Raw genomic sequence first — 24,160 nt, forward strand, 5'->3', positions numbered from 1 at the left:
AGATTGTGGTTTGAAAGAAACAACGGGAGCTTTGACTGAATACATACAAGATCTTTTAAAAAGTTAGTTTTGTTTTAAAACTGGGTTCTATTTCAAAAACTTGAAAAGTACGTTCTTCAAACCCCCACCACCGTCTTTAGATTTACTCCGCGATGATTTTAGTAATATTTGAAGAACCTCACTTCATTACCCAGCGTCACTTGCTGCACTTGTTTCAAAAAGTGATCCAAGCATCCTCTGTGCTGTCTCTCTTTCTGATTGACAGTTCAGTAGATCCTTCTAGCTAACCTTCTATCCCCAAAACGACAAGGGCGGGACTTCCTGTGTGCGAGAGGTCTGTCTGTTTTGGTGGAATTGAGCTTGGCCCATAAGGTGAGAGATTATAGGTTTATGAAATATTCTTTTTTTTTTAATTATTCTTGGAGAGAGTGCTATAGCTCCACACGCTTTTGAGTATTCTGCTACATAGCACTGTATATTTAATTGTTCCAATTCTGGGGTAACAAAATAATAATGATCAATCAACAATTGCTCTACAGTGTACAGTATGTGCAACTTCTGTCCATCGGTGGATAAAGCGATCGTGTAAATTAAAGACTACGTATTATGGCCGTTTTCTTAACCTTGTGTTTCTTAAATCTCAGATGGCGTGAGGTGTGATTTTAAATGTTGACTGATGTTCTATATCGCACTGAAGTCAGTGTGATGTATAGCCTATTGCGCTGTATCTGAAACGTTTTTGAATGGTTATTTTTAAACCGCAAAAGACGGAAGTGCTGTAAACGTTAAGACGCAATATAAAAGTCATTCTAATTCTTAATATTTGGTGGTTTCAAAATTGAAACAATGATTTCTATCGGATGACATCTGCCGGAGGACTGCTACTTTTGCAGTGTTTTTAGCATGAGGTAATCTTTTAAAATAATTTTACTGCATTTTGTCTTATTACGTAGAATGCATTTATTGAATCCACGAAAAGTCAGCTTTTGGAACTTCCCGATAGTAAATATAATAAGGTGTGTAGGGTACTTGGCGCAAATCTGATATGCGGTTACATGCAAAGCAGATGATCACTTTGTGAACATGCAATATCGTAGTGCAACATTTAATTCAACATATTTAACCTTCCTTTTTACCTCTTCCATCCTTCCTCCAGAAACAAAACAGCCCCATTATTACAATGCCTTACTACAGCTTGGAGATCAGCTGGTGCTTGTGGACATTTCTAGGTCTACTTTCACTGCCTGGTGTGTTTCTGAGCCAAGACAAGTTAAATAGACTCCTGTTGGTATCTTTCGACGGATTCCGTTGGGACTACCTTGACAGGGTTTCAACACCCAACTTCGACTCGCTGATTAAGAGCGGTGTGCAGGTGGAGCGCGTCTACAATGCCTACATCACAAAGACCTACCCTGACCATTACACCCTCGTGACTGGCCTTCACGCTGAAAGCCATGGTATAGTGGCTAACGAAATGTATGACCCTGACATCAACCGAACTTTCTCCATGGACAGAATGGACATTTATGACTCCATCTGGTGGGATGAAGCTGTTCCAATTTGGGTCAGCAACCAAGAGGGAGGACACAGAAGCGGTGCTGCTATGTGGCCAGGTTCTGATGTGAAGATCCATGGGAAATATCCCACTCACTACATGCTCTACAATGAGTCTACCCCCTTTGAACTGAGAGTACAACAGCTGATCAGCTGGTTCACGAGCACCGAGCCCATCAACTTTGGCCTGTTGTACTGGGAGGAACCAGATGAGAGTGGCCATCGGTTGGGTCCTGAAAACCCTGAAATGAATGATGTTATATCTCAAATTGATTCCAACCTGGGATACCTGCTAGATCAGCTGAAAAAGAGTGGTTTATATAACGAACTGAATCTTGTCGTCACGAGTGATCATGGGATGTCACAGATGTCATTGGACAGGGTTATCGAGCTGGATAATTATGTAGATAGAGACCTTTATACATGGATTGACAAATCTCCTGTGGTTGGCATTTTGCCTAAGGAAGGTAAGACCCTACGTTGTTTCCGGGTTTTATTGTTTTCATATTATTATTTCATATTGGGTTTTATTGTTTGTATTGTTCAGCTTTGCTTATTAATTATCTGTTCTTAGTGTAGTTAAAATGTAATATTTTTAGAGTCTGCAGCTACTGTAGGTCTAGTTATAGGTCAATCACATTAGTCATGTCATTCTGGTGGTATCTGTTGTTCCGTGTATTGACTTAACTTAATTAACTTAAATGTTCCATATGAATTCAAATAAAATAGTTGTTCAAATTTCATGGAGAAATTACTTGATGCTGGAAAATATTAACCTCAAGCTTTTTCAAAAGAAATTATATGGTTGTTTGTGATTCCTTGATAACGTGTGTTTTTGTGTATATTCAGGCAGATTTGAAGAAGTGTACAGAGCTTTAGAAAAAGCACACCCTAACATGACTGTGTACAAGAGAGAAAGCATTCCTGAGCGCTACTACTACAAGTATAATAGCAGGATTCAGCCTATTTTAGCAGAAGCCAAGGAAGGCTGGACAATTATGAGAAATAAAAGCGATACATTTATGCGTAAGTAGTGTATTAATACATTTTAAGCTATATTTGTTTAATCTCTTGAATCCCATCTGAGATTCATTTGAGAGCTGTCTTTATGAAAATGATCCCTAATTTTTGTTTATTAATTTGGTATCTGTTGAAGTTGAGGGAAGCTGAGATATGAGATACAAAAGTATTTAGGACTGTTCTTCCCTAAATAGGGAAATGCATTGTGAAGCATTGGTGTGTAATTTCAGCTGTAGCAGGGATTCAACTTTAAAGTGGTTATTTAATGTCTGCCAAAATATGTAATGAAGTGATAAAATCAGTAAGTCTTATTTTATCTGTTGGACTGTGTTTAGTTACCGACTGCAATATGTTGAAAATGATCTATAATTTCTTATAGTTATTAAATTACAACAGCCTGTACAGCTTGATATCCGTAGTTTCAGCATGTAGAGGTCACCCCATCATGGGTAGGTGACCCTGGTTCTTGAGTGCTGGCACCTTTAAATCTGACCTGGAAAACAGAGCCAATTTCTTATCCTCTTTATTGGTTCAGTTAAGCCATTAATGTCTGCGATTGAATGAAAAACAAATAACAAGTGTAGAATTCAAGGACCTGGGTTGCCTGCTCTGTATGACCATGCACAGTTTATATTAAAATGACTTTTATTTAATGGTTCTGATGCCTGTGTTTTTGTTCTGTTGGTGGTGATCAATACAAGCTGACACATTCCCAATCAGTGTCAAATATATACGCAGTTGTCACTATATAGGTCTTTTTATGTAAAATATTAATATTGTTTCAGAGTACTACTCTCTGTGTACTCTCAATGTACTACTCTCTGCATTTATCTTCATTAATATTATACTAGCATTGTTATCATAAGTTGCGGAAATAGAAATATGTTATTGGCCAAAGGGAATCAAGTTCATCTCAAGTTTGGACTAACATTTACAGGGGGTTTCACCTAGGCCGAATCCCCTTTATTTACCTCTGTTTTTCAATCTCCTTGCTCAGTGGGTAACCATGGTTACGACAACATGCTGCCGAGCATGCATCCAATATTTATTGCTCATGGCCCTGCCTTCCGGAAGAACTACAGCAAGAAGTCCATGCAGTCTGTGGACCTGTACCCGCTGATGTGCCATATCCTTGGGATCTCCCCAGCCCCAAACAACGGGTCACTCAGGCACGTGCAAGACCTCCTCGTCGAATCCTCGCCTCTAGGTCCAGTCCAGCAGCTTGAGGACTCCCACTCCTCTTTGCTGGGTGCCATCTTGGGTTTTGCTCTTGTGGTAGGTTTTCTCATAATCTTTGTTAAACAGGTGACCCAAAAACAGATACCTGTGGTGCCCATCACTAATATTGAGATTGTACAGCCCCTACTACAAGATTAGAGTTGCTTTATGTTTTTACATCAAGAACTCTCTAACACACTTTTCCTATCCATGCTAAAATGTTAGTAACGTTATATGTGAATGTTGACAATATGAGTCAGATACAGTATGTGCCTGGATGTGGTGTGATTTCATCTTTACCTTTTTGTTTTTGTGCATCTTAATGTGGTACAAATTAATTGTCTTAACTGTAGCACTGTCTTCAGGATCAGTTCCTATACTTACTACCATCTAAAGACTTATATTTTCTTGTTAGTGTAGCATAATTGGCTTAGCAAGGGTCCAGTGGTTAGTTACAGTGCCTAGCAAAAGTATTCACCCCCCTTGGACTTTTTCACATTTTATTGTGTTACAGCATGGAACCATGATGTATTTAACTGATAATTTTTGCCACTCATCAACACAAAGTACTCTATAATGTGGAAGTGAAAAAAATCCAGACATTTGACTAAATTAATTAAAAATAAAAAACAGAAAATAATTGAATGCATAAGTATTCACCCCCTTGCTTTGACACACTTAAATTACCTCTGAAGTAACCAACTCTCTTCTCCAAGTCACATAATTACTTGACTGGAGTCCACATGTGTGCAGTTGAGGTGTTTAACATGATTTCAGAAAAAAATACACCTGTGTCTGGGAACTTTTGGATACTTTTGCAAGGCACTGTATATATAAACAGGTGGTTGAGACATCGCCCAGTTTCAATGTTTGTTAAATTCTGAAGGTATGAATTCTCACATTTCAATTAACTGTTTTAATGTATTTATAAATGTAAAGAAATTATATGTTCTGTTATTTTGAGATTCTTTATTCTTCAGCATTCTTGATTTAAAAAAAAAAATAGTTGGTCATTCTGTCCCAATGTTCTGACATGCCTTTAGTTTAGTGTGTGAGCTCTCAGCAGCCTGAATGTTAATGTTCTCCTCTGCACTTCATGTTTTAAATTAAATGTTCCTCATAGAATAAGAATAGGTGGTAGTGCTGTGTTTAAGTGGATCGCAGAATACCTAAGTCTTAATGCTAACCAGGAAAACCACAAATACCACAGTAAGGCGCATCATCTTCAGAATGTTCTGGGTAATTAAAATCTACTACAAATGCCGTATTGACCTGAAATAAATGTGGATGAAGGAGCTGTTCAAAGTGGGAATCTTGTGCAAGAGAAAACTCAAACAAATTATGCCAGACTACAGCTCGGAACATGTGAACGGTCTGTGTAAACATTTTATGGTCCACAGCATGTCCATAAAGCCACACTGACAATCTTAAAAAGTGTTGTTAGTATTCAGTCTCTTTGGTTAAAGAGCCATGTAAAGACACCTTCCTGTTGTCCCGATGCATGCAGCAACTGTGGATAGGCTTATAGGTATAGGTATATAAGACACCATTGTGCTGTGAACATGTGTAAATTTACACCTACCACCTATGTTAAGATAACTGTATTGTATTTAACAATTCAGGACAGGGGACCGGAGAATGCAAAATAGTCACCAGATCACTTATGATAATAGTTGTCATTTATGCTCTGAATTTTAATGTGAACATGTCTTTGCATGGCACTCTCAGTAAATGTGCTGCACTGCAGTTCAACTTCTGATTATTAGATTCTGAATTATTTTCCCCAGAAAGCTAGTTTTTCACTCCTCCATCCAAATTGACCCCTTATTTTTCCTAGAAGAAATGCCATGAGTGATTCTGAGAGTATTCTGTTAAATTTGAGAGGTACATAACCACCTATGGTTAGAAAAGGCTCAACAGCTTGTTTCAGGACTTTCAGCATAATAATTAACTAATAATGAACTAGTCTATAGTAAACTACTGAATATATTTCAATAAGTCACAGAATTCCAAGTATAAGCAAATGAAGCCAACAGCAAAGACAACACGATAGCTTAGTAAGTTGAGAACCAAGCTCTAAAAATCTTAGTGTACATAACGAGTGTCTAGTGTTTTTCTATCAGAATTCTTGTTTGTGTCTCTTCATAATTTGTTCCGTCTTTGGGCATTGTGAACAGTGTTGCTTATATCATTGGTCTGAATCAAAGTATTTGTGGACAGCAGTTTTATGCAGCAGATAGGTGTTTATTAAGGAGATCTTGTGCCCGGATAGGTTCACAGACCCATTTTACAAACAGTCCCAAGAAAATGATCTGGACTGCATTTTGATCTAGTTCTTTTGGGCTAAACAACCCCCCCTAGAAACTAGAAACACAGCAGCACCATCTATTCTTTTGTAAACTGACATTAGCACTGTGATTTACTTTTATATGGTACCAGTACTTGAAAAATGTATAGTGCACTTTGTGTGGTAGTTAACTGCCTTATGTTAATTGTAAGTGACTATCTTTTTTTTATTTTTGAAGACATTAGATATCCAGAAAGAGATTTTCAAAGCTCTTATGCCTCAGAGGAAACATTGTTTTCCTTTTTCTATATATAAAAGTTGAAAGTAATTTCTCTGGAGACATCTCAGGCTTCAGAAAGAAAATTAATTTTTCCTCACATAAACACTGCTTTGAATTCAGCCTGGAAGTGAGAAATGTGGGGAATATTTTTTGCACTGAAAACATTTTGAAAGTCATCCTAATGGTACCCTATACCAGGGAATATGTTTAAAAGAAGAAAAAAAATATTTCTGAAAAACACGTGAATGGAACAGTAACTGCACTTTTTCAAACCCCCCTTTTTTCAAAAATGTCAGGGCTTTTTGAAATGAAATTTAGATTTTGTAGTACCATAGCTAAGCATTCATTATAAATGCATGCACAAACCGTCATTACTGAATACTTCATAATTCCCCCTGCATGTAAACTGATGTTGGCCATTTGCAATGACATTAAGTGGCCTGCATTTGATTTCCCACAGAGAGACTTAAAAGGGGAACTACAGTCCACTGCCTTCATCCTGTCAAGTGCAGGCCTTCAGTATCTGTTGCAAATCTATATTTGTTCCATTGACAGTTTTACACATTTGAAATTGTTGCTTTCCTATTTAAAGCATTAGAATAAAGTAATTCACATGAGAAATGTACTGTAATTTGATCATAGATTAAGCCATATCCATTCTTAAATTCAGTGAAGCAATTAGTTACATCCAAAATATAGATATTATATAGTACTGTATATCTGTAGCACAATGTTGTTATAAAATACTAAGGCTCTTACTTAATAGGTACAAACATTCATTTTGCTACTTCACAGATTTGTAAGAGAATTTACCCAGAAAAATGTGCTTGCTCTGGTAAGTTTTGTCATAGAAGTATTTTTGTGGTTAATTGAGTAAGTAGAGTTTCCCATTGTTAAGTGCTTATCTTTGTATTCTCAAGAAACTGTCTTTAATTGTTAATTGTAAATATTTTTTTAAGATGTTTAATGTAAATTAACTGATTGGTCATTATTTCAAATTATAATTACATGTGAATAGTTCTGTCTTTCAGATGTTATTCTGTCTTGTAGGAAGGCATCTTGCAGTAACGTGTTCTATTATGCCCTTTCTTTAAAAAAATATTTTTTTTCTAGAAAATGTGTAAAACCTTTTTTTGATTTATGATAGATTCATCTTTAGCACAGACCACTAAAAACTATTGCAAGTTTGGAAAAAATACTGGACTGTTGGAAAAAATTATCTTCCAACAGTATGTGAAAGTGCAGTACACTGTTATGAGATTTTAGCAGAATATATTTTACTTTAATTTTGTTCTGGTGTATAAAAAATAACTAATTTACATTTTATTTTTTACAAAAATTTAAAAAAAGAAAAGCTTTCTCTCCAGAAGACTTGGGAGTACAATTCACCTACTTTTAACAGCTTCCCTTTCTCCCCCCATTATTCTTGTATAATTGATGTCTGTCCATTAGCTGCTGAATGGTTCATTTTCCTGTTTCTCCCTAAGCCTTCACATTACAGAAATGCATATAGCTACCACGTTTTCTGGATACTTTCTGTTCAGAGAGGTCACTGAGGCGGTCAAGTCAATTCTGTAAAGGAGTTTCATGTGGAGGATGAGAATTGAGTCTTCTTTGTATTCCTATCATTGTGAGAACTCCTCATGCTGCTTTATTCCTTGTCTAACCCCAGTGAAACCTCCAGGCATGCTGAAAGAAGACCAAAAAATAATAATTGTTTGGCACTTTTAAATTTAAAAGAAGGCTCTTTGGTTTAGAAAAAAAATCCCCATATCATCTGTCAGGTGTAGTTACGTCTGTGGGGACATTATCTGAAAATGTGTCCCCCAAGTTGCTCATTACACAAAAATGTCTCACTCACGAGATGTTTATGAGGGCCTTGAGTGGGAACAGTATATAGCTCATGAGGAATGTGTGCCATCTTTCAGGACTAGATGTCAGAACCGCTTTAGAGCAAAAGCACAATTAGGTCCCCACTGTGTTGATTGAAAAAATTTGCCAGAGATATTTAGGCAAGTGTCAGCTGGTATAACCAGACTATGAACTTAAGGAGGGAGCTTTTTATTTGAGTGCAGTCAAGTCCCCTACTCTGAAGTTACTCAGTGAGTCCTAGCATCTGTCTGAACTGGTGAAAGACTGTAGAGTGAAAACATCTGACACTTTGTTTGAATGTGAAGGTGCAAGCTCTTTTACGCAAATGTGTTTGTAATACTGAAGTACACTTCTGACTGTGCATTTTGAACCGCATCATACTATGGCAAATTCTAAAAGTAATCAAAAGAAATATCTACAGTAGGGTTTGGAAAATCCACAAATTTAGGATGATTTGAATTGATGGTACTGGAGGTTGTCCAAATTGTTTTTAGAATGTGGCTTTTGTGAAACTGAGCACTGAAAATGTGTATTAACCAATGATGAGATTACACTTTTTTGAGCAACTAAATAAATCTGTTTGAACCACTAAATCTTTCGTTTCATCATTGGTGTGGAGTGATTTAATTGTTTATAAGTCATTCTGTTCCACTGGTCTTTAAAAGATAGCCTAGGTAAGAAAGCCTTTACCACTACAGGCTATATGTTCATTTCCTATAGTTAAATTATAGTTGGATCCATTTTTATTGTAAAGTGATAAATCATTGCTGGGAAATAAAATGAAGGTAGCTGAAATCAGACTCTGCTTTTCTGATAAAACACAGAAAAGGGGTTGATTAAGTGCTCTTGGAAAATCACTTGATACCACGACATTCCAGCTCATCCCAAAAGTGTTCATTAGGGCTTGTCTGACGAGTATTGCATCCTAGGTTTGGCAATCATTCTCATCTCACAAGAAAGATGTTTTGTCCTGAGCAGCACAAGCTATCCCAATTGACCCACTCACTGATGTGCTGATATAGTATTTATGCAACAGCCAAAATTACTTGTCTGTATTCTGGTTAATAATGAATGATCAATTAATCAAAATAATGCCAAAAACATTTGATTAATATCGAAAACCTGTAGATTTCATTTTTCATAAAACATTCTTAAATAGTTATGATTTCTTCTGATGTACTGTATTTGTGGGCTGGCTTTTGCTGATTCTTTGAAATTTAATTATTCTTAAAAACTATGGATCACACAGAGAAGAAAAATAGATTTGTAATAAGTGCCAACAGCATTTTGCAGTATTCAGCAATAGAATTCAGTAAGGATAAACATTTGAAAAATTATATTTCTGCAGAAGTAATAAAAAAACAATCCAATACTCAATCAAGTACTTTTTATTCTCCAAACAAGCTTTTCAATAAAACATACAAGATAAGATCACTTTATTAGCCATAAACAATTTCTTGCATTAGGAATTTGTCTTTTTCAGATACCCCAGCTTGCTCTCCATGAGACACACGGATAGGGAGAGAGAAGCCTTGGGTCAGAGCACAGGGTCAGCCATTGCACAGCACCCCTGGAGCAGTTGGGCTCAGGAGCCCAATGGAGTTGGATTCCTTAGCCACAGAGCCACTGCTCCGTCCATATTAAGGAAGTACTGGCCAATGAGATGAGACTGAACATGACCACAACTGCATTATACCATCTATCAAAAGTACTTAAGTACCTAATTTAACAACAGATAAAATGCGTTTCTGTGACTGGGTATTTTATTATTTAAAAATACAGTATTATATGCACACAAAAGAAAAAGCATGCTATTTAAAACTGGCTATAAACATAAAGGCAATAATTTACCACAAACACCAGAGCCCTGCAGGCTTTAGATGTACTTTTAAATTAGCAGCTGATTAATAACACAAAATTTGATTTCTTAGTCAAATTAATTTTATGTGATTAAGACCATGCCTGATGTGATACCTGTCCTGGACAACATTATTTCACAATGAGAGGAAACACAATAATCAGTGTACAGTAGCATGAAGTGGCAATGAATAGCAAATCAATTTCATGGGAATAAAAGGAACAAATAATTTAGCAGCAGGTCAGAAATACAGACACATTTGAATAATGAGTTTTAAGGCACACAGCAATTAGTAACACTTGCGAAAAAACCTGCAGATCATAAAAAAGTGAAAAGCTAAGTATTGCTATTTTAGAATAATTTATACTTCCAAAAAGGCATGTCATAGCATAGTATTAGAACATCCCATAAATCTCTTAGTGCCTGTACAATACACTTTGCCCATAAAAAAATAAATATTTTTTTAAATAAGTTCTGTAGATCTTGTTTACATAACATTGCATAGAAAATTCAAATATACAGATTCACAAAGTCTTACGCCACAGACATTTTTATTAACTACTGGGCAAAACACCTTTAGGTCTTTTAAACTTTCATTCAGTGCATTAGAGTATCAAGAACTGTGGCAATCCGACCATTAAAATACGTTACTCTACAAGTCTACACCCATCAAGACATTCATGTTGTAGTGAAGGAATCACATATTTATATATTGAAGAAAGTATCCTTTTAAAATGAGAAAATGTACCAAGATGCCATTAAAGAGAGTCCTTTAGGACTCAGCCAAAGTTGCACTAGGGAAGGAATTCATTAGTTAGAACTAATTTAATGTTTAATCAAATTCAATCTGATGATCATAGCAGTATTTTATATTCCAGAGTGATTAATGTTTACAAAAAAGAGCTAATATAAAATATATGTATATCTGGGTTGTGTTCATTTGCAACCCAAAATGTTCCCTACACAAAACTCTTTACAAACCAAGAGGTATTACATTTTTGTTTGCAAAGATTTATGTTGGGGAAAAATTATAAAGTACTCTACTTCACAATACGATTAAGGCTATTAAAAACGATTTACAACCAGTAATTAAAGTGAGCATTAATTACTACAATGTGTACCAGGTAAATCCAGAAAACAAAAACCCTAGAATTCCTCCACTACCTATTTAATATTGCTTCAAAAATTATTTTTTCCATTTACTGATTGAGTCAATATTCAGTCTAACATAAAAGCACAAACATGACCTAATTCCTTCAACACTTTAAGTGCAGGCAATATAAAACATAAATAATGTAAGTGCAAACTTGCTCCAGATAACAGCCAATACACAACTGTAACAAGTGTGAACTCAAGTAAATCCCAAGGCATTTTACACTTTTCCTTTTAGATGGCTTTGTTTAAATTCACAAATTGTACATGCAATTTTATTTAGAGAAGTGCCCTAAGCTTATGAGACTCTGGTACACCGTATCTTTGCATTCAACTAAAGGTCAGAAGCATAAAAGAAATTTCCGACTTTAAAAGTACTTAAATCTCAACAATTCTTTAAATCGTACTCATGTTTTCAAACATTTGGCATTTAAAATAAAAATATCTTTAAAAGGCCAGAGGTCTCTTTGCCTTTACAGTTCTTTCTATCAACAGCAATAGCTGATTACTAAATAGGGATCACAGCATTAGAAAATCAATTTTAAGGGACAGCCGCCCTCACAAGGTGTTTCGAACATTCTTCTTTTGTAGACTTGTTCCTGAGAATCTAGCAAAAACATGTTTTTAAACATTTCCTCCAATCTTTCTTTGTGAGCCAAAATATTCATTCCTTTACCCCTTCAATTCATTGGCCTCCAACTCAAGAATTAAAACTATTCTCATTCACAGGCCTAGTTTAATTCCCTAAGCCACTGGCAGTTCCCATTGCAAAGAGCATACTCTGGTTGAGTGGGAAAAAACCATAATCAAATCTTTTATTCCAAGGGGGCCCTTCAGTCCCTCCATTCAGTATGAAATTCCATTCGCAGGGCCAAAAAGAAATCCCATTAGATTTTATTAATGAAGTTTGCTGGTACACCAACTACACCTCAACGTTTTCCCCTGCAGTGTAGATGTGTAAACATCCAGACACTTAAATTAATGAAGTAAAATGCAATGGTAGCCTTCTATACTGAAAACACTGCATGCTGTCCTGGATTGTAGAGCTAAAGCCATGCCCTAGCATAGATGATGGACAGGAAAAGCCATTAGTCCCAGTATACAGTATATCCTCTGGGCCCCATCAAGGCTTGCAGATAAGGATTAAAATGTTGGAAATATTTAATTTAATTATTAAGTAGGTGTTAGATTATGAAACAATATCCAAAATAAATGTTAATTGCTCAAAACCATGTGCAGGCAGTCTGAATGTCCTGAGATTTAAAATAAGCTTCTTTTTCATATTCCCATGCAGACTGATCTCATTTACTCCTCTGTAACAGCAGTTGTGCAGCGGTGTTGTGCAGACTGCAAAGTTGAACTCCCCTACCCCAGCAGTGGATCATCATCGTCGTCATCCTGTAGCTCCAGACGAGCAAACGGCCGAGAGGATGACGGTGCTCTGTTCTTCATCAGCACAAATAGGCCAGTCAGGGTGGTCAGGACCATCAGCACGCCGATCACTATGCCGATGACTTCAGGAAGATCGGTGCACCTCTCGTTGACAAGCAGGCAGTGAGAATTATAGAAACTGCCATTGTTGGGCATCTTCTCCATGTGCAGAAGGTGGCACATTAAAGGATAAATGTCCACGATGTTCAAGCTAGACATCCTGTAGCCCTTCTTGAAGGCAGGCCCATGGGCCGTCAGGAAGGGATGCATGCTAGGCAATGCATTATCATAGCCATGGTCGCCCACTGTAGTGAGGAAAATTGGGGAAACACGTAAATTACTATATGTAATAGAACACAACACTTTCTATTTCAGAACACAGCTACTAAATAGAGTAATTTAAACACCTCAATATTCAATATAAACCAGCTATCTTCCAGCATGGGCAGATAATTTGGGTCTGTGTATATTTTGAAGGCTTTTTGCGATTCCAGTAGCAAAGTTCAAACTGAATTATTGCACTTACTGTACATAGCATTTTATATCCTGTGTGATCCCAAAGCACTTAACATATACATGGGCTCTCATTCAATTTACTCCTAAAACATGGATCCCTCCAGCGTGATTCATAGTAGCCAAATGAGAGTATGGAAAAGCTATCCAGCCATGTTTGTTGACGTCAATACCCTGGCTTCTTCTAAGAAAGGGCTTGATGATATCCTTGGTTCAATAAGCGACTAACTGCCAAACGTATGTTCTAAGTAGAAGTAACACTTTTACTCTTACGAGCAGTGCCATGAGATAAGAGCCAAATAGTCATGATCTCTCCTTAATAACTCATCTGATGGTTGGGACCTCTTCTTAACCGAACATCTCTAATGGAGTAAATCGCCAGTTGCCAATCACTTAATTATCCCTGATCAAAGGTTACATCTGACTATCATAATCCTTCAATACTACACTAAGCTGAGCCATGAACTCTTATTTTATTCCGTGTAATATTTTTTCTATCTCACGTTTATGGAGCATAGGGTCTTGACCTCAGTCACTAACCCTAAAATTCTAAAGTAAGGACAAGAATCTTACATCGTAGATGGCTTTCCTCCTGAACAATCGTCCAGCCTTCATCTGCCACCAGAATAATTGGCTGGATCTTCTCATTGTCCCTGTAATGAAACCTATCAGGGATTTCAGCTTGCAGGTATGCTTTCATATTGGGGTGACAGTCCTTCAGCGCATTGTAGACCTGTGTAGCATCTGTCCAACGAAAGACAAGAAAAAAATACATATTTAACTATGAAGTCAATTTAAATACAACTGCAATTACATTTAAAAGATTCATTTCAAATACAACTGTAGTGACTCAGAGTAGAAATCTTAGCTTTAATAGCAGAGTTGAAATACTGTATACAGTAGTTTCAAGCACTTGCAATTGTAGTATCGTTTTATCACGTTTAAACAAGATAATGGAGTTTTGGGGATAATTCTTAATACCCTTTTTCAATTCCAGACCTGGGGTGGTATTTGTGAGGAGTCTGTATGTTCTCCCTGTGTTCATGTGGGTTTCCAGCAGGTGCTCTGGTTTCCTCCCACAGTCCAAAGACATACTGGCAGTTTGATTGGCTTTTTGGAGAAAATTAGCCCTGGAGTAAGTATGTGCGTGTTTGTGTCTGTGTGTGCCCTGTGATGGACTGGCATCTCATGCAGAGTGGCTCCTCTGCAGTTAGAAAATTGATGGATGGACAGATACAATAGGCATACGGTAGAAATGAGCACAAAGATACATTGCTGTGCTCCATCGATCTGTTTGTTCAGTTTGTCCAGTTCTTGGACTGAAAAAGAAAATGCATATGCAAGGAAAATTATTTTATGGTATTTCATGGAGTACTATTCATCCTGAAGCACTGAATACCTTCCGAATTTTCAAAAAGGATTAAGTCCAACATTTTCCTAGTTGCTTAAAGAGCAAGAATAAAAATAAAGTAATCTTACCTGAGGCTACATAAAATCAAAGAATATGTGAAAATGTAGATCTACAGTGAACAATTATTAAATCACAAAATAAAGTGAATTGGAAATGTAGCTTGTTTTAGCAGCCTTTAGCTTTGCTTTATTCCATTAAGAAAACTAGCAAAACAGTCTTATATACTGTATAACTGCTCCTTTTGTAAAGGTCTGCTTTTCAAGCTTTAGTTTGACAAAGGTAAATATTTGTGAAAGGAGACGAAAGGGCAGGCATGAATATACAATAGCACTGGATCAAACTGCAAAAATTTTGACTCCAGTCAGTTCTGTTTTAGGACCCCTCAAGACTAAAAGCACCAATTTTTCTCTGGAAATTAAAATAAATACTCATGCTTATAACTGGAGTCACCTAAACACAGGCTGGACTAAATCTATTCTTCATATACCAATGTTTAATCTGGTTATGTATCTTGTTATTTGCTTATACCTGTTCTGTAACCCTTTGTACCTCCAGCAGAAGTTAACAAAGGTGTACCCCGTCCTACTTTCCAACAGGGCACTTACTTGTCAGTGGTATGATGGCAGCCACAGGAGTGAGGTACACACTGGTGTAATTTGCACTATCAATACACTTATCTAAGTGTATTAACCTGTCCTTGGAACACTGGGTCATCCCATGGTCACTTGTTATAATGACATTCATTTTGCCCCATAGTCCAGACTGATTCAGTTTGTCAACGAGGAATCCAATCAGGTTATCGACGTCTTTCAAAACCTTGCCCATCTCCGTTGTATTGTCCGGCCCGTACAAGTGGCCTGCATGATCAGGCTCCTCCCAATACAGCACAGCAAACTTCACCGTCTCATCCTCGGTCAGCCTTTTGGTGAGGTTCCCCACTCTCTCCTGAAACGTCACCTTGGAATCGTAGCGCAGGTAATATGTTGACGTCATGTTGTGAATCGGTACATCAGTCCCCGGCCACATGGCCGCCGCGGTCTTGTATCCTTGCTTCTGGGCCGACACCCAAATAGGAGTAGCTTCGTTCCACCAGAAGGGGTCGGAATCATTGGCGATCGAGAAATTCTTCTTTGTTACTGGGTCGTACATGGTGCTAGCCAGCATTCCATGGCTTTCGGCATAGAGGCCAGTGACGATGCTGTAATGGTTGGGGAAGGTCTTGGTGACGAAGACATTGGTGAGCTGCTCCACGACAACCCCGTCTGAAAAGAAGAACTTCTGCAGGTTTGGAAAGTTAAACTTCTTTAGGTAGTCTGCTCTGAACCCATCAAAGGAGACGAGCAGCAGCGGGGGGCCGGAGGTGTTCTGGAGTGCGGTCATGTTCCCAGTGTCCTCACAAACGCCTAATCCAACTTCCACAGCCAGGACACACAACAACAAACCCACCAACATCCTGGATTACGTGGGCTTTTATTGCAGAGGTGTCCTTATTGTGGTTTTAGACCCTAAAGTTAAAGAAAATATGCATAAATCTTTCAGAAGCTAAAGCTTTATAAAAAAAAGAATGTGATGACTGGTAAAGGAAATAGGATAGTAGTGCTTCCCATAAATCTCAAACAATTCTTCAGCTATGCCAGACCAAACAAAAAATGTATTTTCCTAGCATGACTCAGATGTTCTTGTCCTGTGATAACATAACACAGAAAGGTCATATTGTACTTTGGGGAAAAAAAACATAGTTCTATTGTACTCAGTTTAGAAAACAAAATGTCCATTAAATGAATAGATTTTTATATATGCCTACAACCCTAAATACTACAAGTATTTTGTAAATACCAAAGTATTTTGTAAACATGCAGAGCTACACACCTGTCGTTGATGAATGTACAATAATTCCAAGGAGAAATAAAAATAAAAAGCAAAGTTAGAGTGCACAAAGTCACTGTACATTCAGCTTGTATGCAGGTTTATCAACATCAGGACTAAAATCCATGAAAAAAGCTTTCAGAATAACAGTGCGTTGACATTTTTTTTGTTTTGGCACAGTATATAGTAGGATACTGTTTCTGCTAATATTCTGCCAGCACCCATCTTAAAACACCTACAAAACACGGTAACTTTAATCCCACTCAGTAAGTTTTCTAATAACTGTAAAAATACATTTTACTTCATTTCTCTTAACAGTGCATTTTACATTTTAATTAAGAAACCGAATCACAAATTTGGATATTAAAAAAGCAATCAACTCTTAAATACACATAGTTGTAAACAAAACGTTCAATGTACAGACTGAAAACGAATCGTCTCTCACTTTAAAAGAAAGCGAGGATGATTTAATTCGCCAGGGCAAGCTCCAGGTCTCTGTTGCACTGTCAATTTCCTATCCAGGCACCCATCTCAATATGTAGTTCTCATATTGCAGGCATCCCACACAGGATGTGCGGTCTAGCACTTGATTTTTGCAATATCCTCCTCTTAGGTTTTAAAACATTTATTGCCTTTTTTTTCCTAAGGATGGGGTAACAGGACTTAAAAAAAAACAGTAATATAAAAAAGCATTTTTTGCATTAGATATTATGGTGAAAGAAAAGCTCTAACAACTGGAAGCATTTCTCTTGTGCACAAATGTTACAGGAGGTCCTTCACTTGGGTTTGTATGGGTATTGTGTGTAGTACTTCCTTCTTATCCTGGATTGGGTCACTGACAATTAGATACCAAGCATATTTTCATTACCTGCTATGAGCAATGCTGAACTCATGTTAGACTGGAAGTGCTAACAACACGTCCTATACCTCACCCATGGACAGATTTTGCTTAGCCTTTGCAGCTTTTTACACTTGCAAAAGTATCTGCAGGCATAAATCTGTTTAGTGTGAGGATTTCTGCAAGTGATACATGTAGTTTTCAATTTAAAAAAATAAATAAAAAATATGATACATGAAACAAATCAAGGGCATTTCAGTTAGGGGATGTCTGAAATGTCCTTAATTTGTTTTCAGTAATGTAATTTAATGTCTTCAGTAATGTAATGTCTAATGGCTTCATTTCTCAGGTCAAAACTGACTACTGACAACAGTTGTTCAGAGGTTAGTGTGAAGAAATTATCTTTTTTTAGATCAGCAAATACAGCAACACAGTGGTGCAGTGGTTAGCATTCCAGACCTAAAGTACTATCTGCATGGAGTTTGTATGTTCTCCCCATGCTTGCGTGGGTTTCCTTTAGGTGCTAGTTTATTGTATAGTCCAAAAACATACTTAATTAGGTAAAGTTAATTTGTTTATTGCTAGGGTAGGTCAATTGGCGTCTGGGAAAACTAGTCCTAGGAGTGAATGTGTGTGTCTGCTTTGTTATAGACTGCTGCCCATTGCTTGTATAGTTAAGGAGCGGAGCGGTGGCTCTGTGGCTAAGGATCGGCGCCTGTGGCTGGAAGGTTGCTGGTTCAAATCCAGCAGCTGGCACAGGAATCCTACTCTGTTGGGCCCCTGAGCAAGGCCCTTAACCCCAACTGCTCCAGGGGTGCTGTACAATGGCTGACCCTGTGCTCTGACCCCAAGCTTCTCTCTCTGTCTGTGTGTCTGTGTCTCATGTAGAGCAAGCTGTGGTATGCGAAAAGATGAATTCCTAATGCAAGAAATTAGGAATGAGCAAGCTGGGGTATGCAAAAAGATGAGTTCCTAATGCAAGAAATTGTATAGGGCTAATAAAGTGATGTTATGTTGTTAGTTCCCCCACGACACTGAATTAAATGAAGCAGTTAGGAAATGGATGGATAGAACAGCAAACTTGTTTCTGGAGTAAACCATTATTTGTAGTATGTTTTGAATAAACTACAGTTTTGGATTGGAACACTGTACAGTAATTTAATCTGTGAACTAAAACCGACATTTTTTAGAAGATAAATTGGATTAATCTGCAGCGCCACACCAGACAACTCGTGGCTAATGATGAGCTGACAAGTTGCTTAATGTACATTTCCTTGGGAAATTCCATTTCTGCTCAATGGTAGGGTGAGTAAATTTGTTAAAGCTGCAAAAAACAAGCTCACTGACCAACCTGAGAGTGAACAATCTTTTAATCATTTGTTTTAATAAACCTAATCTATCCAGCTAGACAAAAAGTCTATTTTAAAAAAAATGTTTTCGTTAAAGAGATTTTTTTACAAATTATTTCATAAAACACAGTACAAAAAGAAAGCTTTGAGTCTGAAAATAACCATGACAGTCACATTATTCAGAAAACTGCATTATAATATGAAACATTTCCCAAACCTTTGGTCTTAATGAAAATGAGTATCACATGAACAAAAATACAAGATAAATGGATTCTTTCATGTTTTAATTTATTTTTCCTGGTGATTAGTATGGTAAACAAAAGGTTACTGATAATCACTGTACTATCTACAAATCACCTATAACCAGGTGGAAGCCAAATGACACTGGAAGAATAAAACTAAAAACAAACGGACGGGAGAAATGGCTGGACTACATTTTAAAAGGAGTTGTGATGCTTTTGTTTTTATCATTCGTGACTACATGGGGTTTTATCCTGTATAACTGCGAAGAAATATAATCCACTAAAGATTGACAGGGACTAAGGTGTAACCTACTATATGTTAATCCAAAATCTCTTCATCCACCTTCTCACATAAAGTACTACCAACGAGGAGGCAGGAAATGAAAATCAGTCGTTTGTTCCTCATAAACCATTGTGAAACATGATCCGAAATAACAGGAGCAAATCCACAGTTGCCCGAACTCTAAATCTATTTAGGGCTTTAAATCGGTGTACCAGTGGAATTTTATGAGAACAACAACAACATCATCCAGGTATTGATCGCTTTTTAGTATATTTGGGCTTTCAAGTCATGCTTATTTTTTCCAACACATTTTTAAATGTTTAGTTAAAATATGATGTGTATACAGTATATAAACGACAATAATAATATAATAGCATTGGCACAGAAACATCCGTAAACTTCTTAAATGTCTTTTTTGACGGTTTTCTGCAATCTATATTTATGTAATCCCCACGTTTGTCTACAGAAATGTAATTCTAGATTAAGAAATTTTAAATACACTTTGACAGACATTGAGGTTCTCAGACCCTCTAGAAGTTCTGATCCCTATATCCCTGCAATCAGGGATACATTCTTGCATTATTATTGCTGTTGCCTACATGGTCTCCTAAAACACATACAGTAGGTTGCGTAACCCAGTGTCAGACAAATTATTCGCGCTGTTAAATAATAATCGGAATCAAGAAAATCAGGACCTCAATCAAGACCTAAGACGTCACACATTTTCCATGTCGTACTTTATAAACTGTAAGACACGTTTGATTAGTCAGTGTCTTACCAATGTAATACAAAAATGTAAATACATCTGCTCGGTATAAACGTTCTAATCTTTCTGCTACACATTACTGACTGTACATGCCCATGATAAATTAAAGCTCAAGAAAGAGAAGATTTAACATTATGCAGCGGGCAATAAGGAATATGATACGTCTCTTCCGGAAACATGATAAGATACAGTGTATAGCCCAATAATTATATAATGCTGAAAATTAAAAACATTATTTTATCAAATAAACAGTAAAAGTACAAGGTACTCACGGTTGTGATATAATCAGGATACATACAAGTTATCACGTATAACTAAGGTTACACGGAAATAAATGTCACTGTGTGACTGTGTTGTATAACAGCAGATCACTACTGTCCTTTCGCTGTGGCGATCTAAATTTCAAATATACGCACTAATGCAAGCCTGTTATCTAAATCCAGTATTTTAATACATTAAAATAACTAAAGACTAAACTTTTTTCATCTCATTTCAGCAATTCACAACTTCCTTAAAATAGTCACTGAGGTGACGTCTTTTAATTGGCAGTTCAAGTAGCCTATTGGGATGGGGTAGATGGGCGGTAGTCAAAGTTGTACCACGTGGAAAAACATTTGCCCAGGGCTTTTTTTTGACAGGGCGGTTACGGTTGCCCGGAGAAAACTGATGTATATTTCCGAATTCTCTTGCATCTAAACGATTAACTCTCTCAGTAGCTAAACCATTAATATTGTATATCTAAATTTTGTCCTACATTATACAGTATATCATAACGAAGGTTATACTTCCCTCTTGTAATAATAAATAGTACTTTCTAAAATCTTCTTTAATTAAAATACCATCCCAGCAGCGCACAAGTTCTGCTCAAGACAGACATCTCTGGAATGGAGTGAAACAGGCTTTCATATATGTATGTATCATATCATATATATATATATTTCATATATATATGTATCTTATATATATATGACTCATATTAGACAGAAAGACCTTGAGGATATACACTTATGTCAGAATGCTATTCATTAATTACAGCTCCGAATTTAACACTATAGTTCCATCCTGACTAGTCAGGAAGCTTAATGACCTGGGCAGCAGCACCTCTCTCTGCATCTAGGTTCTGGATTTCCTGACTGGCAGACCACAAACTGTAAGGGTCAATGGAAAGATTTCTTCCACGCTGACCGTCAATATAGGTGCCCCTCAGGGCTGTGTGATGTTTTCCTTGTTTGCCCACAATTGTGTGGCCAGACACAGCTCCAACTCCATCTACAAATATGCTGATGACACTACCATCATTGGCCAAATCACCGGTAATGATAAGACAGCCTACAGGGATGAGGTATTGTCATTGCCTTGACAATAATCTCTCCCTCAACGTCAGCACAACTAAAGAGCTGGTTATCGATTATAGAATACAGGGCGGGGACCACACCCCTATTCACATCAATAAGGTGGCTGTAGAGATGGTTAGCAGCTTCAAGTACTTGGGTTCCTTTATTACTAATGACTTAACATGGTCCCAGGATGTAACTGGAGTTATAAAGAAGGCACAACAGCGCCATTACTTCCTCAGACAGTTGAATTTGGTCTATCTTCAACTGTCCTTACCACATTTTACAGGTAATAATGATGATGATAATAATAATAATAATAATAACTGCTTATGTTGCAGGATGTAGGCTGTTGAAGCAGTAACAGGCTATGATTAATCGGTTTGTGTTGATGGTCAGGACTGTGTCAAAGTGACAGTGGAGCTGTCAAGGATGGCGTTAGGAGCACCTGGTTGGACCCTATGCGGCACTGAGACTGTAGGTAGCTAGTGATTGGTGTCCCAATCCCAAAGGAAAAAGTCATAGTCGAGGTAGAAGAGTTAGGTCGGGTAGCACAAGAGTCAGGTCGAGAGTATCCAAATCCAAAACGAGGAGCTAGACGAAGTTGAAGCAGGAGGAAAACAAGGTCCGGTAGCCAGAAATCAGGTCGAGAGTAGTTTACGCGCACAAGAGAAAGCCAAGGGTTATTCTCAATAGTGAGCGGGGACTGAGTGGGGTGAGAGGGTATAAATAGGGAAGAGAATGAGGAATGACAATTGATTAATTAGTGCGCGGGTGTTGGTGGTGAGAGGTGCTTGTAGGAATGTGGTTCGTGACAGGAGCAGGAACAATTAGTAACAGTGGTCACACCCAGGTCATCCAGAAAACAATTAGGTACACATGGAGGTGTGAGGTGTTGCTGAGCCAGTTTGAATCAGAACTTGGGCAGAGGGGGGGGGCAGTAAAGCAAACAAAGAAGTGATAAGTGTCCATGACACCTAGGACTGCCAGTTTTCAAAACGACCCAAGCTTCCTTCTGGTAATCTCTTGGGCATACCCACCGCTGACAGAGATAATGAGAAAACTCCTGAGGGGGGAATGGTTTACAGAAGGGATAAAAAGATCTGAGCCTGAATGGAGCCTGCACTCTTCTCAATACAAGACAAGCAGCGCAAGGCAAGCTGCACCCGGCGAAACTACAGAGGAGATTGTCCCAGGAACTGCAGACCAAGGGAGACTTTGGCAGAGGAACGGAGGTGCTGTGCAGAGATGTTCAATACTTGGTGGCAAGTAGTTGTTACAAGGCAGGCAATAATTCTTCTTTAAGGGGTCACCTCACTGTGACACTTACACTTATATAGCACTTTTCTGGACACTCCACTCAAAGCACTTTACAGGTAATGGGGACTCCCCTCCACCAATACCAATGTGCAGCACCCACCTGGATGATGCGACAGCAGCCATAGTGCACCAGTACTGTATGTTCATCACAAACCAGCTGTCAGTGTGGAGGAGAACAGAGTGATGAAGCCAATTTATACTGTAGATGGGGATTATTAGGAGGCCATGACTGATAAAGGCCAATGGGAAATTTGGCCAGAATGCCAGCATAACACCCCTACTCTTTTCAAGAAACACCCTGGGATTTTTAATGACTACAGAGAGTCAGGACCTCCATTTTACATCTCATTTGAAGGATTGTGCCTTCTTACATATAGTGTCCCCATCACTATTCTTGAGGATTAGGACTGCAGGGTGAGCACCCCCTACTGGCCCCACTAGTATCACTTCCAGCAGCAACCTTAGCTTACCCCTGGTAAGTGTTATAGGAGCATAAAGGCACGAACGTCCAGACTCAGAGACATCTTCCCACAACATGTCAGATTACTAAACTCTACCCCTACCACTGGCTTACGCTGATGTTTTTTTTTTCTCACACTGGTTGTCATACTTTTTTTTAAAGCTGTATGTTATTTAACTAGTTGTTGCTGCTGATGTGGCTTCCAAAAGTATTGGGAACAGCAAAGTCAAATTTCTATTTACTCTTATTTTTGCAAGACACTCAGATAATTTGTATTTGTGATCATGGGATAAATATGAACGATAAATTTTAAAAAAATAAAGCATACAGTATATAATAGCATGTATACTCTACAGTTGTGATCCCTTAATGCAGGAACTTCACCTAGCAATTCTAAGGGTGCTGTCCTCTACCCAACATTTTCTTGTTATCTTCCAGATATATCTTCCAATGCATCCACAAACCAGACAACACAGTAGTGTCACATCTGAAGAAGGCTTCACAGCCGAAATGTTGTGTTCTCTCTCTTCTCTTTTCAGCATGGAATAAACCTATTACTTGTTCCTTTGCAGACTACGCATGCTGACGCAGCTACCCACCTGAACTAGTTTCACATTATTATAATCATAAGTAATCGTTACACTTACAGAGCACTTTTCTGAACACTCAACTCAAAGAATTTTACAATTGTATAATTATAAGTAAATATTATTTATAATTTCCCTTTTTATTGTTTTTTTACAATAGTGTATATCATTATCTATCTAAAAGCCCAGAAAAACATGACACAAAACGTATCATCACTTAATTATATGTAATTATAGTTTTAAAATTAAATGCACTTACAGAAAGACTTGAACACCATTGTGCCCAGTTACACAAACACCAATGTCAAAGGGGAAAAGACCAGCTGGGACGTTTTCCAAAATCACAGCTCCGGTTGGTGTCTTGGCATGCCTTGTTGTGCCACAGAGAAGAAACTCTGTGTAGCCCAGTATGGGGTAGAGGGGGAGGAAGACGATTCTAGAGACTTCCTCTTCTGCTCTCTATAGAGTCTCTGGTGTCTGAGTCCTCTTCTGGTTCCAATGATGCACTCTAGTGTACAT

General features: G+C 37.7%; 2 protein-coding genes across 2 annotated transcripts; one reads left to right on the forward strand and one right to left on the reverse strand.

The window, feature by feature from the left end:
• Nucleotides 1–214: 214 nt before the first annotated feature.
• enpp5 (ectonucleotide pyrophosphatase/phosphodiesterase 5) lies at nt 215–7,094 on the forward strand. The gene is made up of 4 exons (XM_088624964.1): nt 215–372; nt 1,157–2,021; nt 2,404–2,580; nt 3,572–7,094. The coding sequence occupies exons 2-4, from the start codon at nt 1,181–1,183 to the stop codon at nt 3,949–3,951; spliced, it is 1,398 nt and encodes a 465-aa protein (XP_088481090.1). The 5' UTR covers nt 215–372; nt 1,157–1,180; the 3' UTR covers nt 3,952–7,094.
• Nucleotides 7,095–9,976: 2,882 nt separating this feature from the next.
• On the reverse strand, nt 9,977–20,481 carry enpp4 (ectonucleotide pyrophosphatase/phosphodiesterase 4). Its single transcript, XM_088624965.1, has 4 exons — nt 20,213–20,481; nt 15,202–16,101; nt 13,759–13,929; nt 9,977–12,977 (listed from the first exon to the last, which is right to left on the reverse strand). The coding sequence occupies exons 2-4, from the start codon at nt 16,046–16,048 to the stop codon at nt 12,607–12,609; spliced, it is 1,389 nt and encodes a 462-aa protein (XP_088481091.1). The 5' UTR covers nt 16,049–16,101; nt 20,213–20,481; the 3' UTR covers nt 9,977–12,606.
• Between the last annotated feature and the right edge of the window lie 3,679 nt (nt 20,482–24,160).

This window comes from Lepisosteus platostomus, chromosome 3 (assembly GCF_059453375.1).
Source record: "Lepisosteus platostomus isolate fLepPlt1 chromosome 3, fLepPlt1.hap1, whole genome shotgun sequence".
In the NCBI taxonomy this organism is placed as follows: domain Eukaryota; kingdom Metazoa; phylum Chordata; class Actinopteri; order Semionotiformes; family Lepisosteidae; genus Lepisosteus; species Lepisosteus platostomus.

Excerpts from the sequence above, each read along its gene's own strand:
- enpp5 (XM_088624964.1), top strand. The coding sequence starts at position 1,181 with ATGCCTTACTACAGCTTGGAGATCAGCTGGTGCTTGTGGACATTTCTA. Across the intron at positions 2,022-2,403 it reads TGGCATTTTGCCTAAGGAAG|GCAGATTTGAAGAAGTGTAC; the intron begins GTAAGACCCTAC and ends GTGTATATTCAG. Across the intron at positions 2,581-3,571 it reads TAAAAGCGATACATTTATGC|TGGGTAACCATGGTTACGAC; the intron begins GTAAGTAGTGTA and ends CTCCTTGCTCAG.
- enpp4 (XM_088624965.1), bottom strand. The coding sequence starts at position 16,048 with ATGTTGGTGGGTTTGTTGTTGTGTGTCCTGGCTGTGGAAGTTGGATTA. Across the intron at positions 13,930-15,201 it reads TGCCATCATACCACTGACAA|ATGCTACACAGGTCTACAAT; the intron begins GTAAGTGCCCTG and ends TTCGTTGGACAG. Across the intron at positions 12,978-13,758 it reads GGAGGAAAGCCATCTACGAT|TGGGCGACCATGGCTATGAT; the intron begins GTAAGATTCTTG and ends TCCTCACTACAG.